The sequence below is a fragment of the Rutilus rutilus genome (genome assembly GCF_951802725.1).
Source record: "Rutilus rutilus genome assembly, chromosome: 16".
In the NCBI taxonomy this organism is placed as follows: Eukaryota; Metazoa; Chordata; class Actinopteri; order Cypriniformes; family Leuciscidae; genus Rutilus; species Rutilus rutilus.
The window spans coordinates 6,084,698-6,107,102 of NC_140224.1; the positions used below are offsets into that span (position 1 = coordinate 6,084,698).

At 37.6% G+C, this 22,405-nt stretch overlaps 1 protein-coding gene across 1 annotated transcript in view; it reads right to left on the minus strand.

Moving 5' to 3' along the window:
* Positions 1-22,405, minus strand: part of itga3b (integrin, alpha 3b) — a 47,744-nt gene that overhangs the window by 16,497 nt on the left and 8,842 nt on the right. The window contains exons 2-12 of the mRNA XM_084433447.1: positions 10,622-10,758; positions 8,435-8,511; positions 6,675-6,921; positions 6,430-6,534; positions 4,430-4,634; positions 3,756-3,952; positions 3,026-3,114; positions 2,487-2,623; positions 1,048-1,128; positions 876-943; positions 658-794 (exon numbers count right to left, since the gene is read on the minus strand). Coding sequence (XP_084289573.1) covers positions 658-794; positions 876-943; positions 1,048-1,128; positions 2,487-2,623; positions 3,026-3,114; positions 3,756-3,952; positions 4,430-4,634; positions 6,430-6,534; positions 6,675-6,921; positions 8,435-8,511; positions 10,622-10,758 — 1,480 coding nt within the window. The remainder of the gene's footprint in view (positions 1-657; positions 795-875; positions 944-1,047; positions 1,129-2,486; positions 2,624-3,025; positions 3,115-3,755; positions 3,953-4,429; positions 4,635-6,429; positions 6,535-6,674; positions 6,922-8,434; positions 8,512-10,621; positions 10,759-22,405) is intronic.

Here is a 22,405-nt window from a genome sequence, read left to right on the forward strand (position 1 = left end):
AGCCGTGCCCTTTGCTGGTCAGAGTTCATTCCACTAGGAGTATGGCGGCCCCTAAAGCCCAATTATCTGGGGTTTCTCTCCAAGACGTTTGTGATGCAGCAGGTTGGTCCTCACCGCTCACATTCGTGAGGTTTTACAGCCTGGACCTGGATGCTGCCCCAGGGTCTCAGGTGCTTAGTGCTTAAGTGTTAGTTCTGACAACATGCTGACACTCAGGTATTTGTAAGTTTGGCGATTTGGGTATTCTCGTTCCCAAAGCGTCATCGACGCATTTCGAGTTCCCTCGAAAGGGAACGTCTCAAGGTTACGACTGTAATCCTAGTTCCCTGAGTAGGGAACGAGACGATGCGTCGCCCTGCCATACTTCCTACATCCCTGTGATCGACTTGCTTCGGCAATTTCGAAGCTAATGCCGGTTGCACCGGATGCGCTTTTATCTCTTCCTGGTCATGACATCACCCGCCCTTGACGTTCATGGAACTAGGGTTACAGTAGTAACCTTGAGGCGTTTTCTGTGATGGGTAGGGGGATAGAATATACAGTTTGTACAGTGTAAAAATCATTACGCCTATGGAGAGTGCCCTTAAACCACATATTCAAGCATGCGTGTGTGTGTATAGTGTATGTGCATGGTGGTCTGAGCAGGTGGTCTCTCACATTAACACTAAGTTCCAGCTCTTGACATGCGGGAGCAGAGAAAGAGAGAAGGCCTGTAAATGAGCTTTGCTTGTTGTCAAGGAAACGGACTCGGGCACCACGGCGATTCTGGTCCGCGTCTACAATGTACTTCACCGCTGTAGCAGGATGAAACAAACAGTGTGTGGTAAATCCAATAAAACACAGATGAAACACTCCTGACTCAGGGTTTCACTTACTGATGTCCTTCTTGAAGGCTCTGTTTCCATTGCTGAGAGTGTAACTGAAACACATCTTCACCTTTATGCTATAAAAATAACATATTATAATTATTTTAAATGCTACTACAGGACAAGTATAACATAATAATTTGACTGAAATACTGAAAAATCAAATGCATGTGCATCTTACCAGGAATTCACACACTGGCTTGGAATCACAATCTTCGGCTCCACTGTAAAGTTTTTGGAGAGGTGGATGACCGGACGCGACCTGGAAAACACCCATCAAGCATCACATATTTTGAGGTTATCTTACAGAACGGATTGATTTTTAGTAGAACGCTTGTGACCAGCAGGGGGCGCTCCAAGCATGCGGGGACCACATCCATTTGGTCTCTGGTGTTCATCTGGATGCTTGTTGACTGCTTGCTGTCTGTTATTATTGTATGCATGCATGTATGTATGTATGTATGTACGTACTTCAGAAATCATTCTAATATGCTGATTAGCTGCACAAGAAACATTTATTATTTTTTATTATGATGAAATAATATCAATCAACAATAATCAATGTTGAAAACAGCTGTTTAACAATTTTGCGGAAATGGTGATTATTTCTCAGGATTTTTTGATGAATTCAATAAAGGGCTATTATTTACATTTCTTAAATGTATTTCTTAAATTTATTAAAGCATTTATTTAATTATAAATGTCTTCACTGTCACTTATGTCAATTTAATGCATCATTGATGAATAAAAGTATTAATTTCTTCTTCTCCTTTAACTTACCACAAATGTTTGAATGGTATCATTGTTTCCACAAAAATGTTATCGTTAATAATAAAAAGAAATGTTTCTTGAGCATCAAATCATCATATTAGAATGATTTCTGAAGGATCATGTGACACATTTTAAAATATATTCACATATAAAACAGGTATTTTGGTGAGCAGAAGATTGTAATGATTCCAAACTTTTGACGGTTACTGTATATAAGTAAATAAATAATAATAATAGTTTTTAATAATAACAATACATTTATTTATTTATAGATTTAAATAAATTTAAATTATATAAAATATAATATACACATACATATACTAAATACAATAAATAAAAATAAAAATAATTATAAATGACAAAATATGATAAAAAATCAATATATCAATAATCAATATACTAAATCAATCAATCAATTAATCCTTTGGTAGGCACAATTTATATTTGTCTACAGAGCTAATTTCAAGGACTAAAAAGTAATTTTAAGGTCATGAGAAACATACATTAAAGTGTGCCCAAACTTTTGATTTGTATGTATATATACGTTTGGAAAAAGAATACTTCAAAAACCCTCTGAATAATATCAATGTGGCGAGCAGGACGAGGCTGGTCGCGACGCACAGGAGGAGCGACGGCAGTGGAGATCGAGAGAGACCAGGCCTGGATTTATGTTGTGTTTTATGTTTTATTATATGTGACAGCAATCGTCCGTGAGGGGCTGCTGTCTTTTACATTTGATTATTTAATTGTGTTTTGAATGTGCGGCGGTTTCCGCCTCCGTCTTCCCATAACATCGAACATTGCTACATTCAACATCTATATATACCAAACACTGTTGAAAGACTGAACCTCAAGAGAGCGATGCGGTCGTCCATGGAGCCCACCAAAATGTCAGGATAATCATTTCCATCCATATCCATTCCTCCATTGAGAGAGTAGCCAAACGTCTGAAAGCCACTGGGACCTACTGATTTCCCATCTATCACCTAAGAGAAAGAGCATACAGTAAATCATCCGTTCTTATTCTCACGGTCTCTAATACAAGGTCCAGATATGTCAGATATGATCATCTGTTGATCTATGGTCACGTAATTATCAATGATATGAAACAGAAGGCTGAAGAAAAGTCACTCCAAAATCTTAAGTAAAGCTGTTGGTGTGGCGCAATGGATAAGACACATGCCTTTGGTGTGAGAGACCCGGGTTCGAATCCACTGTGAGACACCAATGTGTCCCTGAGCAAGACACTTAACCCCTAGTTGCTCCAGAGGCGTGCGACCTCTGACATATATAGCAATTGTAAGTTGCTTTGGATAAAAGCGTCAGCTAAATGAATAAATGTAAAAAATGTAAATGTTCCATAAAAATCCTATGATGTTTTGCTTTACCTGGCTGTATTCCTTGCTTATTCCATTTTTACTTCCCATCCATATAAAGACTTTCCCAGAGTCTTGGAACGGAGCACCAACAGCGAAATCTGAATGAACAAAACAAGACACAAACCCCAGAACACGTGATTAACTCTCCAAGGCCTCCAGATGGCAGCATTATGAAATGAATCACATGAAATTACACACTTTGCATATACACTACCATTCAAAATGTTTTTGAAATAAATCTCATTTGTTCACCAAGACCCTATTTGATCAAAAATACAGTAAAATTTTGACATATTATTATGATTTAAAATATCTGTTTTGTATTTGAATATATTTTAAAATGTAATTTGTGATGCAAAGCTGAATTTTTCCAGTCTTCAGTCACATGCTGATTTGCTGAAACATTTCTTATTATTATCAATGTTGAAAACAGTTGTGCTGCTCCACATTTTGTGGAAACTGTGATACATTGTTTTTTCAGGATTCTTTGATGAATAAAGTTCAAATAACAGCATTTACAGTATTTGAAATAGAAACCTTTCATAACATTATAAATGTCACTTTTGATAAATTTGATGCGTCCTTGCTGAATATTATTTTGCAAAACTCCACAGTGTACTTTTGAGCATGCTCATGTGACATATATGATGCTTATACATAATATGATCATATTTTATGACAGCATACATTTTTAAAATGAAGTTTTCAAACAATTGCATATTCATAATAGGTGTGCTACCTTGAAATCCGTCCTGATTGACGTCCCCCACTGCGGCAACAGCAAATCCAAAACCTGAACCTTTTTTTTCCCCCTTCAGAACCAAGCTGGATTTTTCCTGGAAGGAACCGTTCTCGTTCATGAAGATGTAAACAGCTCCTCCCTCCTCCTTGTAGCGGTCAAAGTAGAACGGCGCTCCAACGATCAGGTCGTTCCAGCTACAACAGCATGAAACCACACAAATGACATGTTATGTCTGAATGACTCATGTTTATTTTCACAGAAGCTTTAGTAAAGAATGAGAAAGCTGCCAGATAAATGCATTCAGCCGTGTGTCTGCTGACATGCTCAAGTAATAAAGCTCAATGGGATCTTTGCAAGGGCGCATGGAGAATGTCAGACATGCTTTGATTTACTGTACTTCCTTTCAGTTCACTGTGATGATATCAGATAACTTGATATGCAAACAGTGACATTGGCAAATTTCACCAAGTGCAAAACTGTGTGACTAGTGCTTTTTCATACAGTGATGAAATTTCTAAGTACGGACAAAAAAACAACTAAGATGTGTTCTTTTGAATATGTATACTTGATTTGATGTGATATAAAATCAAATAAACATTAAATACTATGATATTATAATAAAAAATACTTTTACAGTAACAATACGGTGATCGAGTTACACAGTGACCTACCCGTCATTGTTGAGGTCTGTTACCGCCAAGCAACTGCCAAAGTACGACCCTATTTGTTCTCCTGGGATCGTCATCAGTGGGTAAAGAACCAAATCTTGTTTTTCTGCCAGGATCACTGAACCCTTGAAATTGTCTCTGGGAGCCCCCGTCACCACAGTGTACTCGGAGCGATGCAGTAACTTCGTGTCCTCCAGCACAGAGTAACCTGAGGAAAGAGATGAGTGTTCTCAAACTGCGAAGTGAGTGACCAACTGTAGGCTGTCAAGCTACTATAAAGTTCATTTACAGTCAAGAGACTCTTTTGAGAAAGAAGGAAAAAGTTATGCTGCAATTATTATTTTATTTTATTTTATTCTATGAAAACAGTGTTGTATTTATCTGAAATAAAAATGATGAGAGACAACATTAAACGGCATTTATTTAAAGGCACACTATGCAGTTTCCGTTTTTCTCAAACAGCGACCCCTAGAGTCGCTGTAGAGTACTTGTATTTAACGTTACTGTCATAAATACCATTCACGCACGCTTTCTTCGTTTTCTTCATCGACTCTGTCATGATTCACATCTGAAATGTGTGCTAGTGTCTTCCATAGAGGCTGCTTCATATGTTGTTGATGTATGTGACGTCGTGCCGTAAAGCAAGTCGTGATTCTCGCGAGATTTGTCGGAGCGCCACCTCTAAAACCTGCATTGCTGGTTTTGCCAGCGGCGTCCCCCCCTGCTTTACTATCGGCATGATTCAACCTACTACGAGTTCGTTTACCATCTAAATTATTTCGAAGCTGTTATATTAAGGTACAAATCTTGCATAGTGTGCCTTTAAATACACATTTAAACAAAGACAGCATAATATTTTTTTTAAATCAAATTATTAGAAGATGATTGATTGAATAACACTAAATACTAACAAAAACACTATTACATTTTATAAATATTACTGATATTGTTGACCAATTAACACTACGTGATCAATAATCGAACAATAATTTAACACTGAACACTAACAGCACAAACAAAAAACACTGTAAATAATGCATAAACATTACTGATAAAATTATTGTAAGATTATTCTGTAATACCCTTTGCTATATAGAAAAAAGACATGCAGTGTCATGCATTAAAATGCCATGCATAAAATTCATATGAATCAGTGAGCCAATTTTTTGTGGTTTCCTTTAAAGGTATTTGATGCTATTTTAAAGGTTCCTAATTTTGTTTTGGGGGTCTCCTACAATATGTTTACATACATCCAAGATAAAAAAAAAAAAAAAAAAAAAACACTTACATTTTCTCATAATAAACATTGCAGCATCACATCATTTCTCAAAGAGTGTGAAAAAAATTCTCAAAAAGAGTTTTTGTTTGTTCGAAGATTCAGTCTCTCTAAACCCCTCCTTTCCTTGAGACTCTGATTGCCCTGATTGGTCAGACGACCAAGTCTGTTGTGATTGGTCTACCACTTACTAACGGCATGTCGGAAACAAAACATTCCCATACCTGAATTTCAGCGCCGGAGGCTTCCTTAGCACTTAATACACAGTGATACGAACAGTAACAATGGCGTTGGTTTTACCGTTATCAGTTTGGAAATGAATGCAATGTGGATTCGCAGCACTGAAAACATGATCTTCTCGACATGTCGACAACACAAACCAAACTCTTTCCATCTCAGACTACAGTGTTTGTGGTTGGGTCAGAGTAGACGTTGTTTGCAGGCAGCCAATGAAGACCATAGGCTGGCATTATGCAAATTTGTTAAATTGTTACGTCGGTTTGTAACAGGAAGTGAGACTGGAATTGCTGACGACTCATTTCGACAGTTCAGAATCGATTCTTTCTTTTAGGAGACAATCACTTTATTTGTTGTGCACTTTGATCATTTACATTCACTTTAAGACCTTTTCCATTCACCAACAGCTCCTGTTACTGTTACAACAGCTACTAGTTATTTCCCAACATTGTCAAGATGTGATTCACAGTAAAAAAATCACAGTACATACCTATGTAGATGTTGAGCCTGTCCTTGCCTAGCATACTGAAGCTTCTTTCATTGGCATCTCCGTCAAAATCTGTGTTGTTGTCTCTGCTTTTCATATGGACAGTGCCTATAAACAGAAGAATTCCTTTTATTTTCAATATGATCCTCTTTTTATGTGATAATGTTGAGCTGACACACACTAAAGAAGCCAGTGTATTTTCCACATGAACCATTTGTGGAGTTTCCCAAATTTCTTGTTTTACTCACCTTGCCACACAAAGCTGCCAGGGGTCCCAAAGTACACATCATTCTCCGTCATGCCCCCTGAGATGCCCATGTTACACATGCCCTCCAAGTTCTGGTCATAGTTGAAGTCGCACAGCTCGTAAGTGTCAGACTGCCAGTAATCAGTAGGGTCGTAGGTCAAGTCGTTTCCCCGCACGTAACATTTGCCCACCATACGCTGCTGTTCTTCAACGCCCAGCAGTTTTTTCACATAGCGATGGCCACATGCCTGCCAACATGAAAGAAGAGATGAACATGAGGAATTCTGATTAGTATTAGCATTTTGACCACAACTGCTATTATTCAAAATATTTTTTAAAGGTCTCTTATGCTCACCAAGGCTGCATTTATTTGAGCAAAAATCCAGGAAAAACAGTAATATTATAAAATACTATTTCAGTTAAAAAGAACGGTTTTCTATTTGAATATATTTTAAAATGTAATTTATTCATGTGATGCAAAGGTTATTTTTTCTACATCATTACTTCAGTCTTCAGTGTCACATGATCCTTCAGAAATTGTTTCAAGATTCTTTGAAAAAATAGAAAGTTCAAAAGAACAGTATTTCTTTGAAATAGAAAACTTTGTTAACCGTATGAATGTCTTTACCATCACTTTTTTAAAGGGATAGTTCACCCAAAAATGAAAATTCTGTCATCATTTACTCACCCTCAAGTTGACACAAAAGAAGACATTTTGAAGAATGCTGGTAACCAAACATTTAATGGGCCCCATTGACTTAAAGGTACTCTAAGCGATGTCATGCGTTTTTTAGGTCAAAACATTTTTTGTCACATACAGCAAACATCTCCTCACTATCCGCTAGCTGCCTGTCCCCTGAACACACTGTAAAAAAACAGACAGTAGACAGTCCAGGCTCCACAAACGGCAACAAAAACAAACTGGCCCAGCCTGGACCACGAAACATAACAAACAGTGTTCCAGCCAATAACCGACAAGAATGATTTGGGGGTGGGGGTTGGGGGGTTAGTGTGCGTGCACATGAAGGGGGGTTTGGGGAGTGGAGGAGAGAGAAGCCGGAAGAGGGAAGTTAACGAGAGGAGAGATGTCCCAGACAACGACTAACGTTAGAATTATATCCTCTTGAATTTTGACACACGACCAAAGAGACGACGTTCCGATGAACAAATAGCAAAGAAGAGGGAAAAGGAGAAGGAACGCGTGAAGTCCCAAATTTACATCGGAAAAGCCTGTTTCAGAAAGCACGGAAGGGAGGGGGAGGGGACGGGATGAGGAGGTGGGTCGAGCAAGCCTCCGTTTTGTTTGACAATACTTCGAACGTCAACAAGAAGTGACGTCACCCAACATCGCTTAGAGCACCTTTAAGCAGAAGATAGAAATTCATACAGGTTTGGAACACCCAGAGGGTGAGTAAATGATGACAGAATTTTCATTTTGGGGTGAACTATCCCAAAATGAATCCCAAAACGCATCCTCACTGAATAAAAGTATTCATTTCTTTTTCTTTTTCCACTAAGATGATGCGCCAGCTTCAAGAATATTTCCAACTGTAACCAAAGACATGTGAACCAGCTAATCAAGGTCTTCAAGCTTACTTGATAATGACAGGCCGGTGTGTAAAAGCGCAAAGTGCATCTGACCTACTCATTGAGTCCGGAGAAGGGGTCCGACACTTACAATTCTGTCTGTGAATTTCAAGCGATGGTCTTGAAAATGTTCATACTAAAATAAAAGGGAACCAAAGATGGATCTCATCTCACCAGCACACGTCCTCCGTTCCTTTGACTGGCCACGGTCACTCCCAGCCACATGCCCTCCACCATCTCCGTTGACTGCGCTAGAGGAGAAACAAACTCCATCAGAGAGCAGATATTTTATCCCCTCAGTCTGCCCGTAAAGAGTATTTCATTACATCAAAATCTGAATGAGTTTGTTGAAGAGTGCTCAGTTTCTGGCTTGAGAGAGATTCTCAAACAGAAATAATAATAACATTCCCATGTAGCCACATGTGAAAAGTAATGTCATTTCTAAAAAGAGTTTTTTTTAGAGAAATAATGTACTTTTAAAAGGGTATCCTGAATGTACGCTTTTCAGAGACTAGTGCTCTGATCTGCTTAATTAGGAATTAATTTCATATTTAGCTATATTTTCTTTGAAATATGGTTAAAGGTTACTGCTGAACAAGTATTTATGGTAAACTAAAATAATCTAATGTCATTTCAATTGAAACTTGTATGTCATGTATTTAATATATTTGTAATTGCACATTTGTAATTATAAACATTAATTTAGTACGTTTAAAATATTAATATTAAATAACACACTAGTTAAAATTATAAACAGGTACTTTACATGTGCTTTAGCATCAACATTTGTGTACTTTAAAATATGTCAAAAGATTATTAAAACATTATGATTTAAAATGTATTTGAAAGTGAAACATTTCTTTTGACATTATTACAAAGTGCATTTTTTAAACTCACGAGTATCTCTTGAAGTGCACTTAAATTGGTTTTGTTTATTTTATTGTATTATATTATCTCCAAGTACAGATTTAAAAAATATACTTTTAAGATTTGAAGTACTCTACAAGTGCACATTCAGTACAATTGAATGCACTTTTTTCTCAAGGGGAATGCCTCACCGTTAGCCTCTTCTAGCTGCAGGGCAAGAACACGGAGGAACTTAGGAATTTGAAAGCTGTGACATATTTGTGATAAAAAAAGATACATGCTAGTCTTGTAAATAGCCATAATATTACGTATGAATTCAAAAGATATCAGGGGCTGCGTGCTTTAATACATTTTCTGAAGCAAAATGATCTGGTGTGGTTGCTAGGGCATTGCGGTGTGTTTGGTAAGATTTTTCTTTTAGCATACTTCATCCAACACAGAAAGTACTAAAGCTAAAAAGCTAACAAGAACTAATTACATTTTTAAAATGTAACTAAAATGCTAGCTCTACTTTAAAGTATACTTTAACTTTAAAGTTGCAGACCAAGTAACTTCCTGTGCTTTATGTGCTGAACGTATCAAGTTATTTCTTAACTAAATACCTGCCTGCAACATGAGCCAATCATCCTGACCTGATAGAGGAGAGAGAAAGGCAGGCTAGAGTAAAAAAGGTATTTTGAATAACATGGAATGAGACACCACTCAGACTGGTAAATTTTATTGTTGCTGTGTTGAAGCTTGTTTTAACATCCACTTATGTCTAAAACGGGAGCAGGGAATTTTGGGAAACAGTCTGAGCCCTCCAGATTATTATTTTTAGAGTGATATGCAGATGTGAGACACATTATCTGTCCAAATTCCTTTGAGCTACAGTAACACTGAATGATATTTGGCTTCTAAAGCTAAAATGCCATAATAAATAAACCATCTACTACATTATCATTCAAAAATTTGGGGTCAGTAAGATTTTTTTTTTTTTTTTTTTTGAAATTATGAATTTTATTCAGCAAGGACACATTAAATTGATCAAGTAACAGTGACACTAAAGACATTTATAATATTACAAAAGAGTTATATTCCAAATAAATGATGTAATTTCTATTAAAAAAAAATAATAATCATGGTTTCCACAAACATATTAAGCATCACAACATTGTTTTCAACATTGATAATAAGAAATGTTTCTTGAACAACATTCTGAAGAATCATGTGACACTGAAGACTGGAGTAATGATGCTGAAAATTCAGCTTTGATCACAGGAATAAGTTACATTTGAAAATATATTCAAATAGAAAACACTTCTTTAAATTGTAATAATATTTCACAATATTATTGTTTTTACTGTATTTTTGCTCAAATAAATGCTGCCTTGGTGAGCAGAAGAGACTTCAAAAATATTAAAAAAAAAAAATTACTGACTCCAAACTTTAAAAGGTAGTGTATTTTATATATTTTCACAAATCAAATTATTTGTTCTTTTACATGATACCTACGTGCACTGATGAGGTCCATCCTCCTGCAGTCATCCTGTTCAGTAGTGACGGGACAATAATACACGGCTCCAGTTTCATTAATGTTGTATTTGCTGAGATTGGGCTGGGCTTTCTCTTGGGGCGCCCCGACTAAGAGCCTACAGAAAAACAGCAAATGCTGAATGAAAGACTTAGATTGATTGATACCACTGTGAAGCATGTAATGTCTTTTTTCGTAATACTGGCTTAAAGTCAACATTAAATGAAAATTCATCCTATCTGTTTTCTAACTGCATTTTATAGATCTTATGAATAATTTATCTGTGCTTTTTTTTTTTTTTTTTTACCTCACAATGTTTAATCAAAATGTCCTAACTGGACCTTCTGGTGTAAACGACAGACTTCTCTCTCATGATGTATACAGGACTTCTCCAATCATTTAGTGCGGTTAAACCCCGCCTCTGCAAGCTCCACTTTTGAGTGCCACGCCCACAGCTCAACATCCAATCAACAACCGATGCATCGAGTCCCCGCCCTACATTTCATCTCTTTCATTAATCCTTTACACTCAGAAGTACATCACAATAAGAAAATATCTAACACTACTTTCGTTTCAGAACGAATCTAACCAGAATTTTGTCTAGTTCCTGATTTAGATCAAACCCAGCACAAACTAATATACCTAAATACATGACCATAGGGGGTAAATTCTAAAGTGTATGGTCTAGAAAAGCAACGGAGAAAAGGAGGATTAGAGAAGGCAAACAAGCCCAGACCTGAAATGAAAGGCGCAGTGAAGACCTTTTATTTTCATTCCTCCTCTCTTGCAAGCTTTATGAGAATGAGTTGAGGATAAAGCGATTCAATAAAGCGGCAGAGACGTCCTGTAACCAAACACCTGCCACCATGGCATTTGATCAAATAACATACTAGAACAAAACTGCACCGGTTTTGGACCTATAGGTATCAAAAAAAAGCAAATGACACAAATATGTTAGCAAGCTGAATGTACGATTTATTAATAGTGTTTGCTAAAGGCTCTTTCACATGACGTGGGGCTTTAGAGTCATGCATTGCTTTGGCCTTCACAGAAGGGCGTTAGAAAGTGGAACAGTAAAAGTAAACAGTGAAAATATTTTTCAAAATTCAGTATTAAAAACTAGCAATATCATAGTAACACCCTGGCAACCACCAACAACACCAAGTGGAAATTAGTTTTGCATGTTCTTTAGAATTTTTGTTGTTGCAAAACTGTACGATTTAAAAATAGTAAGGCTGAGTTGACAACCTATTGTTGACAATAATTTGATATCGTTTCCTTCTGTAAATCCCAAGATCAGTCTTTAGTCTGTGCTAAGTTGATGCATGAACAAAGCTTACAAACTAAACATTATTTGTAGTGTGCCTTCCATCCAATAATCACAATAAGTTTATTGTTTCGTTACTTTAAGAAGCAAATGCTGCGTCCCAATTCGCCTACTCATACTGAGCCCTAAAAGTATGTACTGTTTTTGTGAAGAAAAAAGCTTTGGAAGTGACATACCACTTCGTCATGATTGCGTCTTTAACGGACAGTTCTGTCAATCATGCATCCTGTCACCGTTTAAAATGCCTTGTCAATCATCTTAACATAGCATCACCTCGTCACAGTTAAAATCCTCCATGTTCAATTCAGTCGTGCGTATATCCACCCGCGGGCGGGTATAGATGTATACACTAGATGTCGCCTTCGCTACTGCAGTTCATTGGAACGAAACCGTAGCCAAGGCGACATCTATGTATATTTCTATACCCGCCCGCGCCGTCAGATCATTTGGACGTGTGCTGTGTTCAAGAGATAACAACGATATAAATACTGTTCGTTTTCTCACACAAACCGCTCGTTTCGTGTCTTAGGCCATCAATGTGTACTTACGATGGGGAATTGTTTAATTTGGACGATGGGGAATTGTTTTAATTTGGACTCTGTGCTTGGGTTTTGAGACAGTGACCATCGACCTGCATTATATGACTGACAGACAAGAACGGTTTGACCTAAAAATATCAAAATTGAAACTACTGCGGAAACAAAGACACCTACATCTTGGATGCCCTTGAGGTAAGCTAAAACATATCAAAAATTAATTTCAAAGTGAACTATCCCTTTAACCATCGGTCTCGCACATCTGCCATGTATGTAGTTTTTTTTAACACGTTTTACCCATGTTTGTTGTTCTAATCAAATACTTATCCAACACGCAATGGGTTTTGGGTAATATTAGCCGTTAGAGTGTGCCGTTAATCTGCACTTCGGATTCTAACCTGAAAAAGTAGACCATCCGGGTATCTTTGGAATACTCATTTCAACACACTATGATTTGGAACACACTAATTTTAATACTATTTAGGACGGATGGTATGCGAATTGTGATGCAGCTAAAGTCTCAGCTTTCAATTTCTGTACATTTTATCATGACATTCAAACTATACGTGCTATTTTGTCAGGCTGAACTCAAGCGATTATCTGTTATAACGTGGGATATTCACAGGTCATGTGATCTCAACATGTCTGCCTCCATGAGGTGTCCCACTCACTAGTAGGCTAATGATATGAATGGAGTCTATATTTTGCTGGACATGATTTTAAATGTATTTTTCATTTCATTATGTATAAAGCTTTTTGTTGAGGACAAATTTGTGTTTTTAAACAGTTTCCTTCCTTGTTTCAATGTTAACTTTCACCTACAACCGCAACATATTTGCCCTTGGAGCGAAGAATTCAGCTTCTGCTCTGAGAGCGTGTGAATGATGTCATGACATGAGAGACAGGGGAACTGTTTCTGAGCCCTGAGGACACTCACTATCACCAGGTGTCACTGCAGTGATCTTAGCTAGAACAGTTTGGACTTGTAGAGTTGTAAAACTCGAGCCCATGCCTCACTGATAATAGAGGATAAAGTGTGTCCGCTTTTCTTAGACAAACTGAGGTGCGGTATCTACTATCTGAGATCCTTCCTTATTTTAGAAAAGCAAGAGTGTAGGGTGACTTTCTAGTGGACGTCTGAGTGAGACTACTGGCACCATAAATGGCAGCTAAAGCTAAGGAGTGCAGTTTGCTCATGTTCAGACAAGACCACCACAGTAAAATGGCATTACAGGAATTTTTCACAGGTGAGAGTTCTGAACCAAACCTACAATCAGTCATGACTAATATTTGCCAGTGGTTTTTGCAGGAATGACTCTCCTCCCCAAAATTGGAGTACCTGTCTCATACTAGCACCGATACCCTGCTGCTTACATTAGTGTTTACACTGAGCAAACCGCAGAGGAGAGGGAGGAACACTTACAGAAAATAACTGAAACAAAACTCCAAAAACACACCTAAACATACAATTCACGGCAGATTCCAGCTTAAATGAACACCAGTGGCAGCGAAACACCAACAACTTGTATTCATTTTCACACAAATTATGATTACAGGGACAGATTATCGATTAATAAAGACTTTTTTTGCATGGTCCCTTGCACAATAACACTATCACCATAGTGCAGGATTCGTAATCTAATACATTTTGATCTTTGCATCATATAACCAGCTCCATATGCATTGCTTTTCTGATGTAGTAAACTTCCTCGGTGCTCACATGATACACACCATTGCACTTGTAAAACACAAGACACGGTAAAGAGCTCAAGCACTTGTAGAAGCAAGCTAAAATGGAATTGTTGCTTCAGCAAATGCATTCTTATGTCACGTTTACTTTTGTTAACACTATCAGTTAGGTTAAGGGTAGGGTTTTGTGTGGGTGGTACATTATTTTCATTCGGAGCATTAGTCTTTTAGCACTTCGAACTGGACATTACATTTCTGAACTGCCGCAATACGTACAACCAACTTAATAAAACATGGCCAGATTAACGTTTATCAGTTTCAGTACTTTTGAATGTGATTTTAGCTCAACTCACTAGACATTACGCTTTGAAAGTGTCGTGAAATGTAGAAATGCCACCACAGTCACATTTGCAAAGAACCTGTGTTGCATTTTTCACATAAAGCTATTGGTATGCTATGCAGTAACACTGTAAATTGTAAAATTGTTTTGTCAAATAAAGAACAGTTGAACAGCTGGGATTAAAATTCCAGAAACATTTCTGCCTGAAAAAACAAAAACAAATCAAGGAGACATAGGGTTATATAAGTCACAGGATCACAACGTCACATCGTGTTCGACGTGAAGCAGTGCTGTGCAGACCGATTAATGTAGAACATCAAAGTAAAGCGATTTGAGCGTACTGTTCAACTAAATTGAAAGCTGTGTTAAGTGTGTCAATAGTGACACCAAACAAAACTGTGTTAGTAATGACTGTTTTCTCACAGGTTTCCTGAACACTCCCTTCATATCTGGTTCATCAAACACAACCCAAATGCCTGATGCATTAACAAAAAAGAGCTTCTGAGAGTCAACAAAGTATATATCCACTTCAAATATGATGTTGTTTTGTATTTTATCTGTTCTCAGCACATCAAATGCTGCCTTTGGAATTGCCATAAATGCAAGTTTACTAGTAGGAAACTGGACGTGAATCCCCTCTAAAGATGCATTTATAACTGGGACATAATTTTGATTCCCAAGTTTCCAAGTTGAGCTGGCCATAAACTTTAAACATGGCAGAAGAAAGAACAATTGCTGTAGTGAATGATACATTTTATGTTTTTTAAACATAGTTTTTTCCCACATCTACATTGCTTTCTCTTGCTGTTCCATATATAAATGTGTAAATTTGCATATATAAATAACCATATGAATCATGTATTTATTTTACACAGCGAAAACAGCATTTATTTCCCTGAAATTCTGGAATTGTCAGCAAGCTGACTATAGCATGAATGTATAGGCCTACTATTGCACAGTAATGTTTATGTTGCTAACGAACTGATGCAACATTTTATTCACAATCGGATATTGACTAAATATCTTCTTTAATCTATACATATTGGCTTTAATAAGATTTGAAGAATGAACCTGGTGTCCTCCATAGTTCTCTCTGACAACAAAGCCCTTGAACTCGTAATTACGACTTTAGAAGTGGGAAGTAGGTCATTAATGTAATAGCAGCATTAAAGGGTTGGGTCACCTGTTCATTTACTCATAGCATATCATTTGAGGAATGCTGAAATTAAAACAATACAGGACCTCATTGACTTTCATTGTATCGACAAAAAATTAAATCTTTAACTTTAACTTTTGCCAACAAAGCAGTCTGTGAAAAAAACACACAAAAAAAAAACACATAAAGCATGACCTCAGTTTGTCCCAGTAATGCTGAGAGGAATTAGGGCATGCCATGCTAAGCTAATCTGAGAGCAGGGGTGTTTAGTGAACTGTGAGACTGACATTAAGAACAGGCACCTCTGGCTCAGTGCAACACGCTTAGCTTCACACTACTTTGTGACTTACAGGCCCAATGTAAAGCTGTTCACTTTTTTTGCATGATGTAAGGTGGTTTATGTTTAGTAGTTACTAGTTCAAAGTATCAGTAGGTTGAAGGATTGTCAACAATACAAGTTCTGTCATGAAACTCTAAATGGCGTATGCTGATAGGTTCGTAACTCAATCTTCTTACAATCACATAGTTCTCTATAGGGCACAGCTGATTGGTTCCTGCTGTATCAGTAGCAAATGAGCTTGCTGCTCAACCTTAAAATACTGGTCATTTGCTGTAGCAATTGCAGCGCGCTTTCAGAAACCCTCCATCTTCCCCAGCTCCACCTCTATAGATCTGCTATACTGGGAATTCATGTATGCTATATTGTACAGCAGCAGCATGTCTTAATTGCTCACAGCAGCGTATTGGCAGTAGCAAGTCCCGTATATAGTCCCAGCAATAACCAACAGCAGCAGGTCAGCAGCAGCAGTGTAGCAGATCTATTTCAAACATATCACATTATAACATTAACACCCGCCAATCCGCCAAATGCTGGTGTATTTCAGCAGTGCCGTGTAACTCAGTCACTCCTACAAACCAGTAACCACTTTGGCGGGTTGAATTTTATAAAATATACATTATATACATTTTTCAATTGTAGTGTTTAAAAAGGCATCTGAAATAATAAACTAAGTGCAATGTAGTGTTGTCAAAAATATAGATTTTTCGATACATATCGATAAATAAATATCTGAAACTCTTCCGCAGGATACACAATTCCAGCTGCATGTTCTCGCTCTCATCTCTCTGACAGCTAGTTGACACACAAACCTGTATCCCTTTTTCTTTTTTCGGCATGGGATTATGCATATTGCGCATAATTTTAACTCATTCCTGCAGATTTTGAGCTCACAACCAAAAAGCGTGCACATAAAGCAAAGTATATTGGCTATATCAAACAGTAAGTGGCAGCAGCCTAATAAACTGGCTGCCAAATTATGAGATAATATTAAAAATTATGACTAGATGGCAGTTTTTCCCTATGGTATTGATGTCAAAATTGTGGCTAGTGAAAATGCTGAATGGCTAGTAACTTTGGAAAATCACTAGCCACAGTGGCTGGTGAGCAAAAAAGTTCATGTCAAGCCCTGGACATATCCATTACCATGCCAAACACTCTGAGAGTTGTCATGACAGAAAGATCTTTTTTTCTATACATATTGTTAATGAAACATTTAAAATGGTTTCACAACTCATTTTCAAATCTATTTTTCAAGGTACTGTATTGAAGTTAGAAATTCCACTATCGTGACAACACTAGGTTGGGATTGTGATGAATGAGCCCTGTGACAGTGACAGGCTTACTGATCCTTACTGAACTCATCAGAGCAGATACTCTGACATGTTGCTTGAAACTGCACCAACACATAACAACTTATACGGCTTAGCAATTGGCATGAGTTTGGAGCAAAACTACCTGTGTTTCATGATGGGGGGCAGGATGGAAATGAATTGAATTGTTATGCAAAGCAGGCATCTCATTCACTCAGTCCACACACAGCGTTGTGATAGGCAAAACCCAAACAACCTGCATGGCTCAAGATCACTGTAAGCAATGTATGTTCAACTAAACCGGTCTAGAATGGAGCGTAGACATCTTATCGAGATGAATCAGTGAACTTCATGCCCGTATGGAAATATGATCAGATTAGATCAGGTGATTCACACACTTGTCAGAACATGTCAAAATAGAAAACATTTTCCATTATTTTCAAGTTTTTTACTTACTTTTCACAAATTGAAAAAAAGTATCATCATAGAAGTATTTGTTCTAAGTAATAGTACTAAGTACTAATATTTATATCAACCTACATATTTATATCAACCTACACTTTGAATTTGCGGTTATTTTATGAATTAGCCTGAAGGGCAGAGACAGCTCTGACAAAACTACTGGCACAAGAGTCAGACAAGCCTAAAATAGCTGAAAACACAGTCACGCCAGGGCTCCTTCTCCACTCCGATGTTGATTCTCTCTATAAATAGATTGTTCAATGAATTTAATTATTGGTGATTGGATTATTCAGTGAAGTTCCCCGCTGACCAGATTTTCATTTCTGTACAAATACCGTAAACAGGGTAATACAACCACTCAGATGGCATATTGAATTTGACAATACAAGTCGGGAACAAAGTCCTTAATCTATTTAGCCTTTTGTAAATGGCATAATTACAACTCTGAGCAGGAGAGTCACAATCTGACTATGGAGCATCAATTAACATTACTGCCATATAACTGTTCAGAAATTCATTCAATAAAAAACGTTAAATAGTACCACTAAGCAAGTGTGGAGGTTTCCCCAAGGAAGACAAAGTAAAATTGGTGAAAAAAATGTCATATGTTTCCATATTTTATATTACTCTTTCTCTTGTCTGTCACTGTGCATGGATAACTGGTTTGGTTCGTAATAGATCAACATTTATTAAAGTCCCCCTGTGTCTATATTGTGTTTTTAATATACTTTAAGACAAACCATGTGCAAATTCATAAGTCAACACCATTGCTGAGTATTTTCTATTTAAAACTGCAGTGAACCAAAGAGAATCTCAAAGACGCGGTTTGAAATCGCTGGTGTTTCTGACGTCACAAACTAACCAATCACGTCAACGTGTGATCGTCAACGAGCGGATCTCTGAGCTGCTGTGAGTGAGTGGAGGCGGGGCTAATTTGCATATTCATAGAACCGTATACTAAATGAAGCAAGGGTGTAGAGCTACATTCAAGCTATTTTTTTTTCAAGGATTTTTTTTTTTAAATATGTCATTTTGGTGATCAAAGATGAGTTTTAAGGCCTACAGGGGGACTTAAAGTTTTCTCTTTTTTTTAATCTCTAGCCTGAGACCAACATTTCTGAAAATAGCTGAAAGTAGGTTTCTACCAAATTCTTAAGCAATACTAGACATGAACGCCCTCTCAAGTCATATTTACAACTGGAAAGCTCTAGGATCATTTTGATACCCACGTTCCAGAGTTGGACGGGCCATAAACTTTAAACATGGTGGAGGGGAGAACGATTGCTGCTGTGAATGGTATTATTTATGATTTTTTTTCCACAACTGCTACATCGCCTTGTCTTGTTGTTAAAGTAGTGTATATTTACATATAATTATGAATAATCATTTGAAGCATATTGTATGTTTTATACTCAGTGAAAAAATAGCCTGTATTTGACCAAAAATCCAGAGTCGTCAGCAAGCTGACTAAGGGTACGTTTACACGACAACGATATGCTTTATCCTTTTAGTTTTCCGCGTACAGACGACACCATCGTCAAAATGATTCCCATTCACACGGATCCGCGAAAATGACTAAAAACCTTTAGTCAGCAGCAGAAGGCAGAAGAACACCTTCTGCTGTCAGGCCATTAGTTCAGTCAGGACCACTTTGAGAATGAAATTTATTGACAATCTTTGGATTTGGCGAGAGGCGTAGAGTCTAAGGTGCTCGAGCTGCCATACTAGACAGAGATACATCCTTGAGACACAAATCCCCCAAGCCTTTTAATAACCAAATGTTTCTTAGCATATGTTTACAGAAGGAGATACAATGATTACGTACATAGAGTTTCTATACAGAATCCACTGCTCTATTATGAAGATGCTAGGAGGTGAAGGGGTGGAGGTGGGTGTAAATGTCTGTGCGACAGACTGCAGAGCATTCGTTGAATGAGTAGGTGGAGTAACAAATCAGCTGAGCGTCAGCTGATATTGTTTAGCGATCAGTGGTCTGCCTGAACTACGCTTGAATTCCATTCGATCACTCAAGCTCTATATGTAACACATAATACACGTAATACGCATGTGCATGATGTCATCGTCTTCAGAGATTCGTGTTTTTGTTCTTTACACAGAGACCGTTTTCAAAACTTTGCGTTTTCAGGCACCCAAAACGCTGTTGTCGTGTAAACGAACGGGCAAAACGCATAAAAAGTTTTACGTTTTTAGTTGAAAACGGTGTCGTGTAGACAGCCCCTAAAGCACTTGAATACAGTGAGGAGCTCGTAATCATGACTTCAGAAGTGGGTAGTAGGAAATTTTCGATAGCACATGAAGGCAGCATATACACTTAGCAACTACCTCGCAATCTCTCACAATCCCTTTAGCAACCATGAAGAAATGTAAAAGTTTTTAACCTCTTTAACTAAAAATTTAACCCCCATTCTTTACATTTTTCTTCTTTTTTTTTTGACATAATGAGATCTTCGTTACAGCAATTGAACTGAATATTTGCTGAAAAAAGACAGATAATTACTGGCCAGATAGGCAGTAAGATTGAAATTGTCACATCTGCTCGCTGGAGTACCCATGACTGCCCCCAGAGAGCACTCCTTCCATCTCCTTTGCTTCCTCATCATGAACTCTATTTCCCAGTATCCATTGCCTGACTCATTTTGTGTGATTATGTTCAACTGTGTGTGATTACCTAGTTTAGATCTGCCTTTATAAGTCCTATGTTTCCACTCTTTTGTTGCAAAGTCTTGTTTGTGTTACAACTGCAATTCTGAGCGTTCTTTCACTGTTTTGATATTTTGCCTGTTCATTGGATTACCTTGTTTTATGTTTGGATTGTTTGCCTGTATTTTGACCCTTTGCCTGTTTCTGGATTACGACTGTGAATTATCCTAAATAAAAGCTGCGCTTGGATCTTCAGCCGTGTCAGAACAGTTTTTAACAGAAATGATGCTCCAGTTCCAATGTTGACACTAGCAACATCCAGAGCTGTTGTTGTGTCTCTCAGGTGTGTGTCTACATACAGGCACATCTGTCAGTGGCTTTTCCAGCAGGCAAACATCCTGTCAGAGCAGCACCAGCCACCATTAGTAGAAGAGACACAGAGGAAAAGAAATCTGTTATCAAACACGCCATCAGCAACCATAAAGAGAAGAGATGGAAACACCTCCAATAGACAATTTAACATCCTGAAGAGAATCCCCCAGCACAAACGCAATTGAATTCTATTAATGCATGTCAACAAATAAATAACTGGCTAAAAATAACTATAGTATATAAACACTATAAACTTTTCAAATATTATAACATTAACCCCTGGTTTCACAGACAGGGCTTAAGACTAGTCCTAGACTAAAATGTAAGTCTGAGCTGTTTCCACTGAAATAAACTTGCACTGACTGATCTTAAAAATATATCAGTGCCTTTTTAGTTTTAAGATGCACATCGGTAATGTTTTTTTTCTAAGCATGTTTATAAAAATTACTTAAATGTCCTAATTGATCTATGGTCTAATCCTGGCTTAGTCTAAGCCCTGTCTGTGAAACCGGGCCTATATTAATTGATCTCTCAATGATTATCAATGGTCCTCAAATTCTGTAATAATTGACATATTTTCTCAATTAATCTTTCTCACATTAATCATGAAGACCTGGGCCTGTATTTCTCAAGCTTCTCAAAGTGCCATTTTAGTCTTAAGTGCTGAGAATTCATGAAATTTACCCCTAATTTTAAATGTAAGTATAAAAGCAAGTTATCAAATTTCTTAAAGCTATAATCACTCTTACTCTCCCAGTTATTTAAAGGGGTGGTTTAATGCCCTTTTCACAAGATGTAAAATAAGTCTATGATGTCCCCAGAGTGTGTATATGAAGTTTTAGCTCAAAATACCCCACAGATATTTTTATGTAACATGTTAAAATTGTCACTTTTTGAGGGTGTTACGTTCCACGTGTGTTTTGTCTTGTTTTCACTGGTCTGCGCACGCTAGTATACTTCGCACGTGTTGATTGTTTGTACTCATTATCTCTTTCTGTTTCTAGCTCGCTCTCGGCTCGCAGGCTGCTGTGACTGGCCTAGCGGGACGTCACTCATCATTGGGGCGGCGTCCGGGAGCCAATCAGAGTTGTCCAGCTGGGTTTAAAGGGATGGCGTGCTCATTCATGCGGTCTCTCTCTTGGAAGCGCTCGCAAGCTCGTGTAGCGGAATGAGTTATATAGTGAAGTCTTGCTCTTTGTAGTGGAATGAGTTGTGTGCTTTGTGCTTGTACCTTTAGTACTTGTTATGTTTCAATCTTAGAGATAATAGTTTCGATGTGTGTCCTAATTCAATGTTATGGGGTCCTGTAACACGGCTCTTTGGGAAAGAGAACGACAGGTTAGTATGCCGCGGTATACATATTGCCCGTAGTATTGTTTATTTGTTAGATACACTAGGTTAGGAGTGAGCGCCACTCTGTGTATGTTTTGTTTTAGTAGCTAGTTTATTTAGGTGCCGGATGCACCGAAGATTTCGGTTTTCTTTCTACCTTTTTCTTTGGTTAGGTTTAGGTTTAGTATAAGGATTGTTTTGTTATATTCTGTTCTTTCTTTTGGCGCCACGTTTTGGTTC